This window comes from Peromyscus californicus, unplaced genomic scaffold, assembly GCF_007827085.1.
Source record: "Peromyscus californicus insignis strain IS unplaced genomic scaffold, ASM782708v3 Scaffold_11__1_contigs__length_118956290, whole genome shotgun sequence".
Taxonomy (NCBI): domain Eukaryota; kingdom Metazoa; phylum Chordata; class Mammalia; order Rodentia; family Cricetidae; genus Peromyscus; species Peromyscus californicus.
Genome location: NW_026294402.1, coordinates 57,619,753 through 57,636,391, shown reverse-complemented (window position 1 = coordinate 57,636,391; position 16,639 = coordinate 57,619,753). Strand labels below are relative to the sequence as shown.

At 45.0% G+C, this 16,639-nt stretch overlaps 1 protein-coding gene across 1 annotated transcript in view; it reads left to right on the top strand.

Annotated features, from left to right (window-relative positions):
• The first annotated feature begins 15,021 nt into the window (after positions 1-15,021).
• The window catches only part of Pias1 (protein inhibitor of activated STAT 1), a 122,430-nt gene continuing 120,812 nt past the window's right edge, over positions 15,022-16,639 (top strand). The window contains exon 1 of the mRNA XM_052763382.1: positions 15,022-15,123. Within this exon, the coding sequence (XP_052619342.1) occupies positions 15,100-15,123 (24 nt within the window). The 5' untranslated portion in view covers positions 15,022-15,099. The remainder of the gene's footprint in view (positions 15,124-16,639) is intronic.

Sequence of the window (16,639 nt, the reverse complement as noted above, 5' to 3'; positions counted from 1 at the left end):
AATCCTGGAAGATTTTATCACAGTTTTATCTTAGGGCCAAGCATCCATACCTCCCAACTTCTTCTCATTGGAATGGCCTTTCAAAGGTCGGAGGTCAGATTGGGAGAGTGCTTAGAGCCATCCATGGTAGTTCAGGCAGTTCTTGTGGAAGGTGCTGGATAAACCTGGCATCACCATAATCAGATGTCCGTTCTCTCCCTAGAGTAGAATGCTGTAGGTGGGGAGAAATGGGGTCTCTAGGCACAGTATTTGGATTGCCGTTGCAGACAGTGTAGACAATGATTCTACAGTTGTGAACTCTCATCATCTGAGAAATGGATGTTTAGTATATCTACAGCAATCTCCGTAGTAGTATAGGAGACACAAAGGAAAGGGAAAGGTTAGAATGTACTGAGATTTGTTTTATTGGGTATTTGTTTGTAGGCATTCAGTAAGTAAAAAGAACACATGAAAATACCTACTGTAGATTAGGCACTGAACATGATGATATTCTCTCTCTCTCTCTCTCTCTCTCTCTCTCTAACACACACACACACACACACACACACACACACACACACACACACACACCCTTAGCTTAATGCAAGACCTGAAACTTTAAAGGAAAGTATAGGCACAAGCAGGGAAGAACTTTCTGGAAAGGACACCTAGGGTGCAGCAAATAACGCCAAGGATTAACAAACGGGATTGTGTGGAACTAACGAGCTTCTGCACAGTAAAGGAAACAAACAGCACAACAAAGAGACAACCCACAGAACAGGGAGCACCCACACAGCAGACAGGGGATTTGTATAGGGAGCACCCACATAGCAGACAGGGGACTCATATAGGGAGCACCTACATAGCAGACAGGGGATTCATAAGGGGATCACCTACATAGCAGACAGGGGATTCGTATAGGGAGCACCTACATAGCAGTCAGGGGATTCGTATAGGGAGCACCTACATAGCAGACAGGGGATTCATACCTAGAATATCTGAAGAACTACTAAAATTATCCCCTAATCAAACCATCTAATCAGTAAATGGGCTAATGAACTAAACAGACAGTTTAGTTTTTCTCAAAAGAAGAAATGCAAACAAATAAACAAAAATAAATGAATAAATAAATAAATCCTTAAAAAATAATAAGTGCCACATATCATGTGGTCTCTCTCTGGTCAACACCTTCATCTTCCTTGGTCTTCTCAGCTAGAAGCCATCCACAAAGCCTGGACTCAGAGCATGAGGGAGCAGATCTTGCAGTTCAGCAAGGAGACTATCTCGCCTTGGTTAGAATAGCTGTTATAAGGGAACAAATGACAGCGGGGATGCAAGCAATCAGAGCCTCACACACTGTGGGTACTAGTGTGGCTGCTCCTGAGAAACTAAAACTCCCTCAGGTTGCAGCTACACTGCCCCGGGTATATACTCCTGAAGGATTCTAAGCCTACCAAAGAGGTATTTGCATGCTCATGTTTATTGCTGCACCATTCACAGTAGCTAAGAAAGGAAACCAGCCTAGATGTCCATCAGCAGAAGAACGGATAAAGGAAATGTGGCGCATCGTACACAATGGACTTTTTTTTTGGCGTAAAGAAAAATGATATTTGTGGGAGATGGATGGAACTGGAAATTGTTATATCAAGCAAAAGGCAGAATATGGGAAAGATGAATACTGCATGTTTTCTGCTCTAGGTAGAGCCTGATGTGTGCGTGCGTGTGATAAAACTGGAAAGGGGATCTTGAGAAGAGGAGATCTTCAGGGAAGTGAAAGGGAGGAAAAAGAGAAAAATGGAATACATGTGGCATGAGAACAGAAATGGGGACTATTTAGGAAGAGGAAGAGAACCGATGATAGGAGTAAAGGAGGACGGAGGAGCTCAGTGGAAGAGGGGATGAAGTAAAACAAAGAATAGACGGGCGGTGGTGGCGCACGCCTTTAATCCCAGCACTTGGGAGGCAGAGGCAGGCGGATCTCTGTGAGTTCGAGGCCAGCCTGGTCTACAGAGCGAGATCCAGGACAGGCACCAAAACTACACAGAGAAACCCTGTCTCAAAACAAACAAACAAACAAACAAACAAACAAAAACAACAACAAAGTGTAGTAACACATACATATGAAAATGCCATAATGAAACCCATTAATTTGTATGCTAAACTAAAAATTAATTTAGGGGGCTGCAGCAATAGCTCAGCAGCTAAGAGCACTGGTTGCTCCTCCAGAAGATCTAGGTCCAATCCCCAGCACCCACATGGTGACCTACAACCATTTATAACTCCAGTCCTACTCACATAGTATGCAAACATACAGGCAGGCAAAATACCCATGTACGCAAAGATAAGAAAATAATTAAAAAAATTAATTCAGGGCTAGAGTAGCAGTTCTCAACTTGTGGGTCATGACCCCCACAAAGGTTTGCCTATCTTATTTACATTACGATTCATAACAGTAGCAAAATTATAATTATACAGTATCAACAAAATAATTTTATGGTTGGGGAGCCACCAGAACATGAGGAACTGTATTAAAGGGTCACAGCATTAGTAAGGCTGAGAACCACTGAGCTAGAGAGATGGCTCAGCAGTTAAGAGAACTGGCTGCTCTTGAAGAGAAGGGCCCAGGTTTGATTCCCAGAACCCACAGGGTGGTTCACAACCATCTCTAACTCCAGTCCTAGGGCATACTATGTCCACTTTTGACCCAGATAGGCATTTAGCACACATGTGGCACAAATACATATATACAGGCAAAACATTCATACACACAAAATAAAATTATCTTAAAAAATTAAAATTATGGGGCTGGAGAGATGGCTCAGTGGTTGGAAAAGCTGGCTGCTCTTCCAGAGGACCCGGGTTCACTTACCAGCACCCACATGGCAGCTCACAACTGTCTATAACTCCTGTTCCAGGGGATCTGACACCCTCACACAGATATACATTCAGGCAGAACACTAATGTACATAACACACAAATAAATCAATTATAAAAAATTAAAGTTATATAGCATCCAGAGGGTGGGTCCCTGGCTCAGTGGGTAAAAGCGCTTGCTGTGAAAGCAGGAATCCCTGAGTTCAAATCTCTAGTACCCACGTAAAAGCTGAAGGTGGCCAAAGATGATTGCAGCCTCAACACTGGATGACAGAGACAAGAGGGTCCTGGCAGCTTGCTGACCAGCAAGTCTAGCTGAAAGCAATGAGCTTCAGGACCAGTGAGAGACCCTGCCTCAAAAATAAGGAGGAGGGCTGTTGAGGCGGCTCATTGGGTAAAGACAGTTGCCACTAGGCCTGGTGAGCTGAGTTTGATCCTGAGATCTATGTGGTGAAAGTAGAGAACCAATTCCCACAAGTTGTCCTCTGACCTCCACATACACATACAAATAATTGTAATAAATAAAATATTTGAAAAACGAAATGGAAATGATGACATCCAATGTCCTCTGTCTTATACACGTGCTCAGATGGGACACACACAAAATACATACATACTATACATACACACACACCATACATATGTACAAATATACACACACACCTCACATACACTATATATACATAGGCACACACTACACATACACACACTGTACATATACACACATACTGTGATGAGTATAGTCAAAATGCATTTTAGACATGTGAAAATAGCTTAGTTAGGAACCCCACAACACCCGAGGCTGTACCTGATAACCAGAACCCAGTGACATCACTTACCCAAGATAACTAGACACATGACTAGACCTTTACAATGCCTACTTGATAGTATATAAGCAGAGACCAAGGGCTATACAATGCTCAGCACATCTTCAGGACTGCTGGGGACACTGGAAAGACTCTCCCTTGATCTGTCCTGTGGCTAGAGAGTCTTCCCCTAGACCCTGACCCTCAAACCAGACACTATCATGAGAGACTGGACCCAACTTTCAGCTAAGATATACCACATAGGTGAGAAGCCTTGGAGAGATAGGCTTAGGACCATAGTAAGGAATATGGAATGATGACCCTTAGCATAATAAAACATAAATTTTGTTATACCAACTATGTGTGTACCTATCTTCTTGCTCACAACACACACACACACACACACACACACACACACACACACACACACACATACACACACACATTGTGCAGAGTGAGAGATTCAAATCTAATTTCATGCATCAGGTGGGTCATAAACACCTATAGCTCCAACTCCAAGAGACCCAACTCCCTTGGACTCCATGAGCACCTACACACAAACATGCACATACTCACACAACATAATTTAAAAGATAAATAAATAATTAAGAATAAAAATAAATCACCAGGTATGGTGGCACACACCTTTAATCCTAGTATTGAGGTGGCAGAGGCAGATGAATATCTGTGAATTTGAGGCCAGTCTAGTCTACATAGTGAGTTCTAGAACAGCCAGAGCTACACAGTGGGACCCTATCTCCAAACAATAACAACAAAAATAAAATAAAAATGTTGCTAATGTTTTCCTGCCTGGCCCACAGTCAGGGCAAATCTCTCTCACCTGCCAGTCCCACAGCCGTCAGACCCAACCAAGTAAACACAGAGACTTATATTGGTTACAAACTGTATGGCCGTGGCAGGCTTCTTGCTAACTGTTCTTACAGCTTAAATTAATCCATTTCCATTAATCTATGCCTTGCCACATGGCTCGTGGCTTACCGGCATCTTCACATGCTGTTTCTCATCGTGGCGGCTGGCAGTGTCTCTCTGACTCAGCCTTCCACTTCCCAGCTTTATTCTCCTCCTTGTCCCGCCTACACTTCCTGCCTAGCCAATGGTCAATCAGTGTTTTATTTATTGACTAATCAGCAACACATTTGCCATACAGAACATCCCACAGCATAAAAATAAATCTAGTTTAAAAAATTTTAATGTACCTGTAGTCTAATGTAACTTCTTTTGTTTTGTAGTGTGTTGATTTCCTTCTCTGCCTAGTAATTTTTTTCTCCACAAGGGTTAAACATCTGTACTGCTGTTTTGTTCAGAATAAGTTTAGGGGTGTAGTGGCAAACAACAATAATAGTTCCCCTAAAACCTCAATATCCTAACTTAAAAGTTTATTTCTGGCCTTGAACTCTAGTTTAGTGACAGAGTGTGTGCTGAGTATGTGGGATGCTCTGGGTTTGATTTCAAGTGTCACAAGAATACCTCCAAATGTATTTCTTGCTCACACTACGTGAGAGCTCGACAGAATGCTTTGTTGGCCAGAGGTGCTCAGGTACTAGAGCGATAGAAGCTAAGACATGTTCTGCCATCACCAGGGCCACTTATTTTAAAAAGTTTTTATTAGTTTGTAGTATAGGTGATAATGAGTTTCATACAGATATGTACTGATTATATTCACCCCCCCCACTCACCATCTCTCATCTCCCTCTTATTCCTGCTGATCCTCTCCTTCCAAGCTAGTTCTTTCTGTTTCTACTTTCGTGGTGAAACAAATTTAGTTAGAGTTCTTTATAGGAAAGTGTTCAGTGATTAGCTATTACTTACAGTAGCCTGGGCAACTTGCCGTGGCTACACCCCTGAAGAAAATATCCTTCCTTTCCCCAAGCAGCTAGTAACTACCCATAGACCTTGGCTCACAAGGCCCTGCCCCTCCCTCATTCTTAATGGAATGTTACTGAGCCCAGTCTTGTACTGGGTCTTCTACTGGTAATTATAGCTGGTAAAAGGTCAAGAATGCACCTGCCCTGTCCTGCCTGGAAGATGGCGTTCCACAGCACTCCACCTCTTCCCCAGGCTCTTATTCTTTCTGCTCCTTCTTCTACAGTGGGTAACTTGCATTTTCATTTTGCAAGATATTACAGTGAGGAGATTGCTATGAGTTTCAAAAGAGAATTTATAGTCAGAGGTCATGGAGTGTGCCTTTTATTCCAGCACTTGAGAGGCAGAGGCAGATAGATCTCTGAGTAAACCTGCCTTAGGCAGCCTCTGGTTCCTGAGTTCCGGGATTAAAGGTATACATACCATAGCTTGGTGCCTTCACCTTCCTTCTTCCATGTTAGCTCTTGGCACTCTTCTATAAGAATGCCCATGAGGAGGGTTTCTCTCACTGAGGTCTGGTATAGTGGAAGTGAATTGGTGTGGGTCAGGGAGAGCCAGCACAAACTTGATTAGAGGTGGAATCAACTCTGCCAAGTGACATGTTTAAATAGGAAGGCACCTAAGGTAGAAACATTGAACATGAGCAAAATCCTCCTGTTTTTGGTTGTTTTTGTTCTTTTTATCTCTGGGGGGGGGGGGTCTGCCACCTAGCTCCCAAATAAATCACTCACGGAGGCTTATTCTTGATTATAAATGTCCGGCCTTTGCTTGGCTTGTTTCTTGCTAGCTTTTCTTAAATTAGCCCATCTAGCTTTTGCCTTTGGACTTTTACCTTTCTCTATTCTGTATACCTTTCATTATTTCTTACTCCATGGCTCGCTGTGTAGATGGGTGGCTGGCTTCTTGTGTCCTCCTCCTTCTCTTGCTCTTTCTTCTCCCAGATTCCTCCTTCTATATATTCTCTCTGCCTGCCAGCCCTGCCTATCTCTCTCTCCTGCCTTGCTATTATTGACTGTTCAGTTCTTTATTAGACCAGTCAGGTATTTTAGACAGGCACAGTAACACAGGTTCACAGAGTTAAACAAATGCAACATAAACAAAAGTTTTGTTTATGCATGTACATATAGATGTATATGCCCACCATACATATATATATATTCATAAAAATATGCTATAGTTTTAATTGTTTCTGTAACAATAATGAAGTTGAGCATCTTTTCACATACAATCTGGCACTGGAAATATGCTTTTTAATGGCATGCCAATTCCAGTCTCATCCATTTCTCTATTGGACAGTCTGCCTTCTATTTTACTGAGTTGAAAGAATACTGTAAATTTCTAGTATAACCTAGATTGGTCCTTGGTTGGATGCATATATTTTTCAGTATCTTTTACCTTTATTATCTTACCTTTTCTCTTTGTTAACAATGTCTTAGGATGATTAAAATTTCATAAATTTCATGTATTTCAACACCTTAAGGTTTTCTTTTTTGGTTGGGTCTATTTATACACTGTTCTAAAAAATTTTTAAAGGGTTAGAGAGATGGCTCAGTGATTAAGAGTATTTACCGCTCTTCTAGAGGACCTGGGTGTGGGTTCTAGCACCCACATGGTGACTCACAACCATCTGTAACTCCTGTTCCAGGAGATCTAATGCCCTTTTCTCTGGCAACCATGGGTATGGGACATGTACATGGTGTATGTAGGCAAAGCACTCATGCACATACAATAAAAAATAAATACACCTTCACAATCAAGATTATGAAGATAATCTATATTGACTTATGAAATTTTTGTTGTTGTTTGTGGTGGTATTGTGTTCCCCAAAATATTGTGCACCCTAATAAACTTATCTAGGGTCAGAGACAGAACAGTCACAATATTAAACATAGAAGTTAGGCAGTGGTAGTTCACGCCTTTAATCCTAGCATTCCAGAGGCAGAAATCCATGTGTTCAAGGATACAGCCAAGCTATGGTGACTCACGCCTTTAATCCCAGAAAGCGAGCCTTTAATCTCAGGGAGTGATGGCAGAAAGCAGAAAGGTATATAAGGTGTGAGGACCAGAAACTAGAAGCTTTTTAGCTGGTTTAAGCTTCAGGGCTTTCGAGCAGCAGTTCAGCTGAGAGCCCATTCGGATGAGGACACAGAGGCTTCCAGTCTGAGGAAACAGGATCAGCTGAGAAGTTGGCCAGGTGAGGTTAGCTGTGGTCTGTTCTGTCTCTCTGATCTTCCAGCGTTTACCCCAATACTAGGCCTCGGGTTGGATTTTATTAAGAAGAACTTTTAAGATTCCTGCTACAGTTGTTGTTTTAGATAGTATCTCTTTTGTAATTCAGGCTGGCCTTGAACTTAGGTCTTCCTGTTTCAGTTGTCTGAGTACTAGGATTATTAGGTAATACCACTATGTCTGACTTCTGACATCTTTTCAATATTGAATATTTGGATCTATGAAAAAAGTATAATCTTATTTATTAGGGTATTTAAATTTTAGGGAACTTTCAATAATTTTCTGAGTAGGAAGCCTATTGATAAATTTATTTCAATTTTTTTATTTTTAAAAATAATTAGTTTTGAAATTATGTGTGTGGGTAGTTTGGATGTAATTGGCCCCCCATAATCTCATAGGGAGTGGCATTATTAGGAAGTGTGGCTTTGTTGGGGAGGTGTGTATGGCCTTGTGTAGAGGAAGTGTGTCACTGTGAGGGCTGGCTTTGAGATTCCCTATGCTCAGGATACCACCCAGTGTCGCATTTCCTGTTGTCTGTGCCTGCAAAATATAGGACTCTCAGCTCCTGCTCTAGCACCACATCTGCCTGCATGCCGTCATGCTCCCCGCCATGATGATAATGGACTGAACCTCTGAAACTGTAAGCGAGCCACCCCAATTAAATGTTTTCTTTATAAGAGTTGCTGTGGTCATAGTGTTCCTTCATAACAATAAAAACCCCTAAGACAGTATGTATCTGTGTGTGGGTATGTGAATTTGAGTGTAGTGTCCAAGCAGGCCCGAGAAATCAGGGCCGAGGGTTCTGGGAATCAAACTCAGGTCCTCTGTGAGAACAGTAATTGTTCTTGACTGACAAGCCATCTCTCCAGTCCCTATTTGCTCATTTTTTTTATGTGTTTGTTGTTTGAGACAGAGTGTAGCATGAATCTTAAAAGTTCTTATTAATAAAACAAACCTGGGGCCAGTTATTGGGGTGAACACTGGAAGATCAGAGAGACAGAACAGACCACAACTAACCTCACCTGGCCAACTTCTCAGATGATCTTGTTTCCCTCAGACTGGAAGCCTCTGAGTCCTCATATCCAAATGGCTCTCAGCTGAACCGTGCTGCTCAAAGCCTGAAGCTTAACCAGCCAAATGCTTCTAGTTTCTGGTCTCCACGCCTTATATATCTTTCTGTTTTTGCCATCACTCCCTGGGATTAAAGGCACACTTCTTGGGATTAAAGGCGTGAGTCACCATGCTTGGCTGTATCCTTGAACACATGGATTTCTGTCTCTGGAATGCTAGGATTAAAGGCGTGTGCTACCACTGCCTAACTTCTATGTTTAATATTGTGACTGTTCTGTCTCTGACCCTAGATAAGTTTATTAGGGTGCACAATATTTTGGGGAACACAATACCACCACAACAGAGTCTAACTACGTACCATTGCCTATCCTGGAACCAATGGCTGGCTCACAGGAAAACCCACAGAAACCCAACTGCCTCCACCTCCCAATTACTGAGATTAAAGGTGAGCACCGCCACTCTTGGAGCTTTTGTTCCTTTGCTGGAATTGTTTTGAAAATTAGTAATGGTGTGTGGTGGTATTATGTTCCCCAAAATATTGTGCACCCTAATAAACTTATCTGGGGTCAGAGACAGAACAGCCACTAGATACAAAGGCCTAGAAAATGGTGGCACTCACACCTTTAATCCTAGCATTCCAGAGGCAGAAATCCATGTGTTCAAGGATACAGCCAAGCATGGTGACTCACGCCTTTAATCCCAGAAAGCGAGCCTTTTAATCCCAGGGAGTGATGGTAGAAAGGAAAGATATATACGGCGTGAAGACCAGGAACTAGAAGCATTTGGCTGGTTAAGGTTTCAGGCTTTGGGAGCAGCAGTTCAGCTGAGATTCATTCTGGATGAGGACTTAGAGGCTTCCAGTCTGAGGAAACAAGACCCGCTGAGGAACTGGTGAGGTGAGGTGGCTGTGGCCTGTTCTGTCTCTCTGATCTTCCAGTGTTCACCCCAATACCTGGCTCAGGTTTGATTTTATTAATAAGAACTTTTAAGATTCATGCTACAATGGTGGCATATTTTTTGCCTTGTTTTGTTGAGAGAAGGCCTTGCTATGTAACCCAAGCTGGTCTCAAACTCTTAGCTCTCTGGCCCTGCCCCTTCTGAACGCTAGGATTTGGGAATGTCTGTATCTTTGTGTCATTGTTTGTATCAGAAGGAATACTTTCAGTATTTCATCATAACTGTAATAATTTTTGTAGATTTGGGGAAGATGCTTGTAACCATATGAACAAATTATCTTGTATTCTTGTTTCAATAAGTGATGGCATCATGAATAGGGTTTTCAATTTTTATTAATTTTTTGTGTGTATCTAATTAATGAGAACACCTTACAAACCCCCCCCCCCCCAATTTTATTTTTTTTTTTTGACACAATATCTCATGCAGCCCAGGCTGGTCTCATACTCATTATATAGCCAAGGATGACAAGTGTCATGGCTCAAGTGTGCACTCTAGCTCTATTTCTTGAGATAGGTGTTATCACTGTTACCCAGGTTGGTCATGAACTCTTAGGCTCAAACAATACTACCTTAGGCTCCCAAATTCTGGAACCACAGATACGCATGACTCTCTTCTAAATTAAAATCATTAGTTTTCAAATATTAAAAAATTAATAAAGATCAAATTTAGTATTTTTGTAACAAATCCTGCTTAGCTATATTGTGGCTATTGAGCGGGGCTCAGCCTGAAATCACCTTGCTGACGAACACAGGTGTAAATGGAAGGACTCATTAGGAATAACAAAGACATTGAACTCTTGCTGTGGGATGGTCTGTATGTCAAATGTGTTGCTGATTGGTCAATAAATAAATCACTGATTGGCCAGTGGCCAGGCAGGAAGTATAGGTGGGACAAGGAGGAGAATAAAGCTGGGAAGTGGAAGGCTGAGGCAGAGAGACACTGCCAGTCGCCATGATGAGAAACAGCATGTAAAGATGCCGGTAAGCCATGAGCCATGTGGGCAAGGTATAGATTAATGGAAATGGATTAATTTAAGCTGTAAGAACGGTTAGCAAGAAGCCTGCCACGGCCATACAGTTTGTAACCAATATAAGTCTCTGTGTTTATTTGGTCGGGGTCTGAGCGGCTGTGGGACTAGCAGATGAGAGAGATTTGCCCTGACCGTGGGCCAGGCAGGAAAACTCTAGCTACACATAGCTATTAGGAAATTGCTGGGGGACTTTAGGAGTTTTGTGCCTGGAAGAAGGGACAAAGGCCGAACTATATTTTTGTTTTTTGAGACAGGGTTTCTCTGTGTAGCTTTGCGCCTTTTCCTGGAACTCACTTGGTAGCCAGGCTGGCCTCGAACTCACAGAGATCCGCCTGGCTCTGCCTCCCGTAGTGCTGGGGATTAAAGGCGGTGCGCCACCACCGCCCGGCGCGAACTATATTTTAAATGTTTGTTTGTTTGTTTATTTTGTTTTTCGAGACAGAGTTTCTCCGTGTAGTTTTGGTGCCTGTCTTGGATCTTGCTCTGTAGACCAGGCTGGCCTTGAACTCACAGAGATCTGCCTGCCTCTGCCTCCCAAGTGCTGGGATTTAAAGGTGTGCACCACCGCAGCCTGGCTTAAATATTTATTTTTGAGGCAAGGCCTCTTGTAGGGCAAGCTGGCCACAAACTTGCTGTGTGGCCCATGCTATCTTTGAACTCCTGATTCTCTTGCCTCACCCTCCCCAAGTGCTGGGATTTTAGCTTTGGGCCACTGCTGTGGGATGCCTTTCTTTCTGTTGCTCTCATTGGTTGATAAATAAAGTTGTTTGGCCAATGGTGAGGCAGAATAAGATTAGGTGTGTACTGAAGACAGAGGCGAAGAGGGTGGAGTCAGGGAGTCGCCAACCTGCCATCCAAGGAGCAACATGTAATGGGACACAGGCAGAACGGGTGATGACACATAGATTAATAGTAATGGGTTGAGTTAAAATTATGTGAGCTAAACTAGCAGGCCATCTGAGAGATTCGCCCTGACGGCGGGTCTAGGCGGGACTGAGGCCACTACTCCAGGCTATTTACTTATACATACATTGTGGCTATATAACTTAAGCTAGCCTAGAACACACTGTGTAGTTCAGGCTGGCCTTGAGTGCTTGGAAATCTGAAGCATGACCCTAAATTAGTCTCTATAAATTTTCAGACCGAATGGGGTTGGGGAGGGTTGAGATCCTGTCTCCACCTGCTTTATATTCCTGTCTCCACCTCCCTAGTGCTGGGATTAAAGGCACGTACCTCCACTCCCCACTCTGTCTCTCTTTTAGACTGGTTCAATCTTGTGTGGCCCAGGGTGGCCTTGAACTCCTGAATCTTCCTGCTTCCTCACAAGTGCTGAGATTTAAAGGTGTGTGCCACCCACTGTCTTGCCTCTATGGTTAACTTAGTGGCTAGCTCTGCCCTCTGATCTCCAGGCAAGCTTTATTTGTCAGAACATAAACAAAATATAACACAACAGAAATCCTCCTGCCTCAGAGCCCCCAAACTGTTGGGATCATGTCTTTGTATTGCACATTCAGCTCTTCAGGAAAGGCTAGTGAGTGTGGCCCAAATTCTGGGATAACAGGCCTTCATTATTACGGCCAGCTCCAAACATAGGGCCCAAGAAGGCAAAGGCGCCTGAGGGGTCAGGGAAGCCAGGTGAGGCCCTGTCAGTCAGCCTGTCCTCTCAGCAGGGACAAAACTGCATCAGTCTGGAAGAGGGTGGTGGTTGTGAAGACTCAACAAAACAGGCTGCCTTGGTATATTTTAAAAGCAGGAATCACCTGGACTCAGACATTGGAAATAAGTGAAAGGAGAGGGGTAAGGATGCTTTTGAGACTTTAGTTTTGAGAGTTGACTGAATACTCGATAACAGTGAAATTCTTGGGAAAGGAGCAAGACTGGGTCAAAGGTCTCCTTGACAGGATGAATGGGAGGTGATGAGATTCAGAATAGATACTAGGTAGCTAGTAACATTCATGAACCAACCTCTTTTTCATTCATTCATTAGTTAATTTTGAGACTTGTAGCCCTAGCTGACCTGGAACATACTTCCTATGTAGATCAGGCTGGTCTCAGTCCCTCACAAGAGATCTGCCTACTCTGCCTGGAATGCTGGGATTAGAAGTCTGCACCCCACCCACTTTTTAATAATAATAATAATAATAATAATAATAATAATAATAATAATAATAATAAAATTATTTCTTTTGGGATAGGGATCTCATGTAGCCTAGGCTTGCCTGGGAACTGGAACCCCTGATCTTTTACCTCCCTACTACTGGGATTTCAGGCATGCAACCCCATGCCCAGTTTATGCAGTGTTGCAGATCACATGACCTCTTGTATATTAGGCAGTTAAAACAGTCCACAAGTGGAGCCGGATCTCTAGGTCTGCCTGGATTAGGATTGGGTGATGAAGTCTAAGATGCAGATGTTGTGAAAATCATTCTATTATAGACCAAAAGGTCAGCTGAATAGTAGTTCTTGGTGGTTGAATAAAGATCATGGACTGAGTCCTAGATTCGCCACTATTTAAAGATTAAACCAAAGCTGGGCATGGTGGTTCATGTCTTTAACTCCTCTGGGAGGCAGAGGCAGGTGAATCTCTGGGAGCTTAAGGACAGTCTGCTCTATATAGCTAATTCCAGGGCTGCATAGTGAGACCCCATCGTGAAAATGGGGTAGTGGGGGGGTAAGGGAGAGGGGGGGAAGGAGTGAGGAGGGAGGGAGAGATCGAGAGAGAGAGAGAGAGAGAGAGAGAGAGAGAGAGAGAGAGAGAGAGAGAGAGAGAGAGAGAGAGAAGGAGAAGCACACCAGCGTGAGCTGCCTCAGGGAAGGAGATAGGAATGGAATGTCAGGACAGTGACAGTGATATGGAGGAAAGTTCAGGAGAACGAAGTTTCAAGAGAAAGCAAGCACAGCAGCTGTTAGCAGTCCCCTCTAGGCCAAGTTAGATAAGACCCGAGAGCCGAGAGTGGGCTTTGCAAAGGGTGTAGACGAGCAGTGGGTCGTCTTGATAAGTGGTCAAGATGGTGGCCGTCTAGCTGCATCAGGGTAGGTTGACAGGTCGATGCCACTGAGGAAAGTGGGGAACAAGGACTGTAGAAAAAGGGAAGTCATGTTTGCGAATTTATTCAGTGAAGAAAGCAGAGAAATAGAGTGGCCACTGAAGGCAATTTTGGATCCAAAGCAAGTTTAAATTTAAGTAAGAGGAATTTTGATAAGTTTATATGCTGATGAGAATGATTCAGTGGAGGAGGGGGGCAGGGAAACTCAAAAAACACTTGAGTAAAAAACTTTAGGAACCTGGGGAGTGAAAATAATCCAGGTCACTGGTCAAGACCTGGCCTTGAATTCTGAGACACTTCAGAGTAACTCAAATGTTAAGGTAACTTTGGTAGTGAAAAGTTGATCAGTGAAAAAGGCTGGGGTTTTGCATAAAGTAGAGGAGCCGTTTAGTAGAGAGTAGGCATGAAATAATCTTTCTTCTAGTCTAAATATCAATGTAGTTGGAGGAAATACTTTTGGGATTAAGCACACCTCCCCCTAAACCATTTTCCCCTCTTAATGAGTCTTTTGATCCCAATGCTATTCATCACCATTAGTAATTATATCTTTATTAGTTCACAGATCCGTCCCCTGTGAGTGACAGAACCGTGATCTTGCCTAATTTCTAAACTCACAGGGCAAGTTGGCAAATGGAAGTTAGCAGAATTTGTCTTTGGACACCCCGTTAAATACTGTTTGAGCGAGTCTCTGAGCTTTTATTTCGGAAAAGATACCGTGAGAATGACAATGTTTTCTTTGACGACCTCATTGCTTCATCATAAGGATCCGCGTCAATAACCCCGGAAAGAACAAAACTGGCTAGTTGTGGCCCACACGCAGCTGTGTTCAGTGCAGGTGCGGAACGCATCTAGCGGATGGGAGGCGTTGTGGCTTCTGTCAACAGGGGCTCAAGCCGATAGCCCAAGGGCGAAGCTCAGGCCAACAAGCCCTAGCTGCTGCCTCATTCCGGGATGCTCCTGGCCGGGCCAGTGTGGGGGCGGGGAGGCCGAGGTAGTAATAACTGTCAAACCTCCGGCTTGGCGCCATTATTTAAATAGTACGTGCCGGTCTAGCAACTGTGCGTGCCTCGGGGCGGGGCGGCGAGCTCCAGGAGCGGGGCGGAGGCCAGGGGCGGGGCGGGAAGGCTGAGGGGCGGGGCGGGGGCGGAGTCAAGCCAGCTAGAGGGGAGGGTCCAGCGCGGCCCCCGGCGAGCTTCACTGCGCTTGCGCTGACAGACGCAAGATGGCGGACAGTGCGGAACTAAAGGTAAAGCGCAGCTCGAATTCACTTCTAATATTCGGCCGCGGAGACGGCGCCGCTGGTGTCGGGGGGGATGGGTCGGACCCTGGGGGGGCCGCTCGGGCCGGGCTCCACCCGGGTCTGGAGTTGTAGACGGGAGAGGCGCTCCGGGCCTCAGTAGAGGGGGCCTGGCTGCGGCGGGCCGTGGGCCCCGGGTGCCTCGGGGGCGCTGACGGGTCGTCCCCGGCGTGTTATTGTTGTGGGCGCCTCTGGCGGGGGTGGCGGGGCGAAGAGAGAGTGAGTCGGGACGTGGCGGCAGCGGCGGTCCCCGGGGCCCGGGTGCCTCACCTTGCAGCCCGCCTCCCCGCCCCCCCTCACGGGCAGCCGGGGGCTGGGGGGGGGGGGTAGGGTGCGCTTGGAAGCGGGGGATTGGGAAAACTGCCCCGCCGCCGCTTCCTCTTCCTCTTTCGCGGTCCCGGGCTCCTGTCAGGCGCTGCGCTCGGACCCCCGGGAACTTGGCTCCGGCCGCCCCGCCCCTCCGCGGCGCCCAGGCGCCCCCGCCCCGCTCGCAGCCGCTGCTCGCCTGTCAGTGGGTGCCGGGCCAGTGGGAAAGCGCGATCCTGGGGCGATCGGCTGGGGGACACGGGGGAGAAGCTCTTGGAAAGTTTAGCGAGCCCGGAGCCGGCGTTGGGGGTTCGGCTAAGGGGTTGCAAGGGGAGTCTGCCGGGGCGGGACGTTACTGTTTTTCTCTTGGTTCCGGGCCACCGGGGTGGGTAGGGGAGTAACCCCCTGGAAGAGTGTGCATTTGGGAGCAGTGGTGGGGATGCACCTCTCTACTCTCTTGCTGTCGCTGGTGTGGCGGGTGAGAGCAGTCTTGGGGGTCTCTGTACACACCATGATGGCGATGCTATAGCTGATGGAGGTGAATGGTTTGTGTTTATATCCCCCAGTTGCCTTTTGTTTGTTAGGGACATCTTGCTGGCCATGTTGATTTAAACGAAATTCTCCTCCCACCCCCCATCCTACTCCAACCTCCAATAAATAGAATGTTCCATCGTTCCTCTCAACTGTACCAATTACTCATGCCTCGCGAAATTAGATGAAAGGGTGCCCCCTTTCCCCCGCTTTTTCTCCCACCCAATCTTTACCTGATGATGGCTTCTTTACCGAAGCAGATATACCACTACACAAGCAGTTGGGGGAGGGCTGGTGGAACCCTTATGATTGGATTGTGACAAATGGGGCTCCGCTTGAATAATTTTGGTTTAGTAGCAGGCGGTTCTTAACTAATGCATATTATTTAGAGGCTCTGAACACGGTATTCCCTTTTCTGGCTTCCTGTGTGCGAACCAAACAGCTGGTTATATAGCCCAACAGAGAACAGTGGAGATTGGGCTCTGCAATTGTAAATCTTCAGGGGAATTTAGAAATTCTTTTTATAATCAATAAAAATTACTAAATTTTTTCTCCATTATGATGAGAAAACTTCTAGAATAAGCAGACCATTACGTTTGTTTCTGGGCACTTTTGTGTGTGGAAAAGC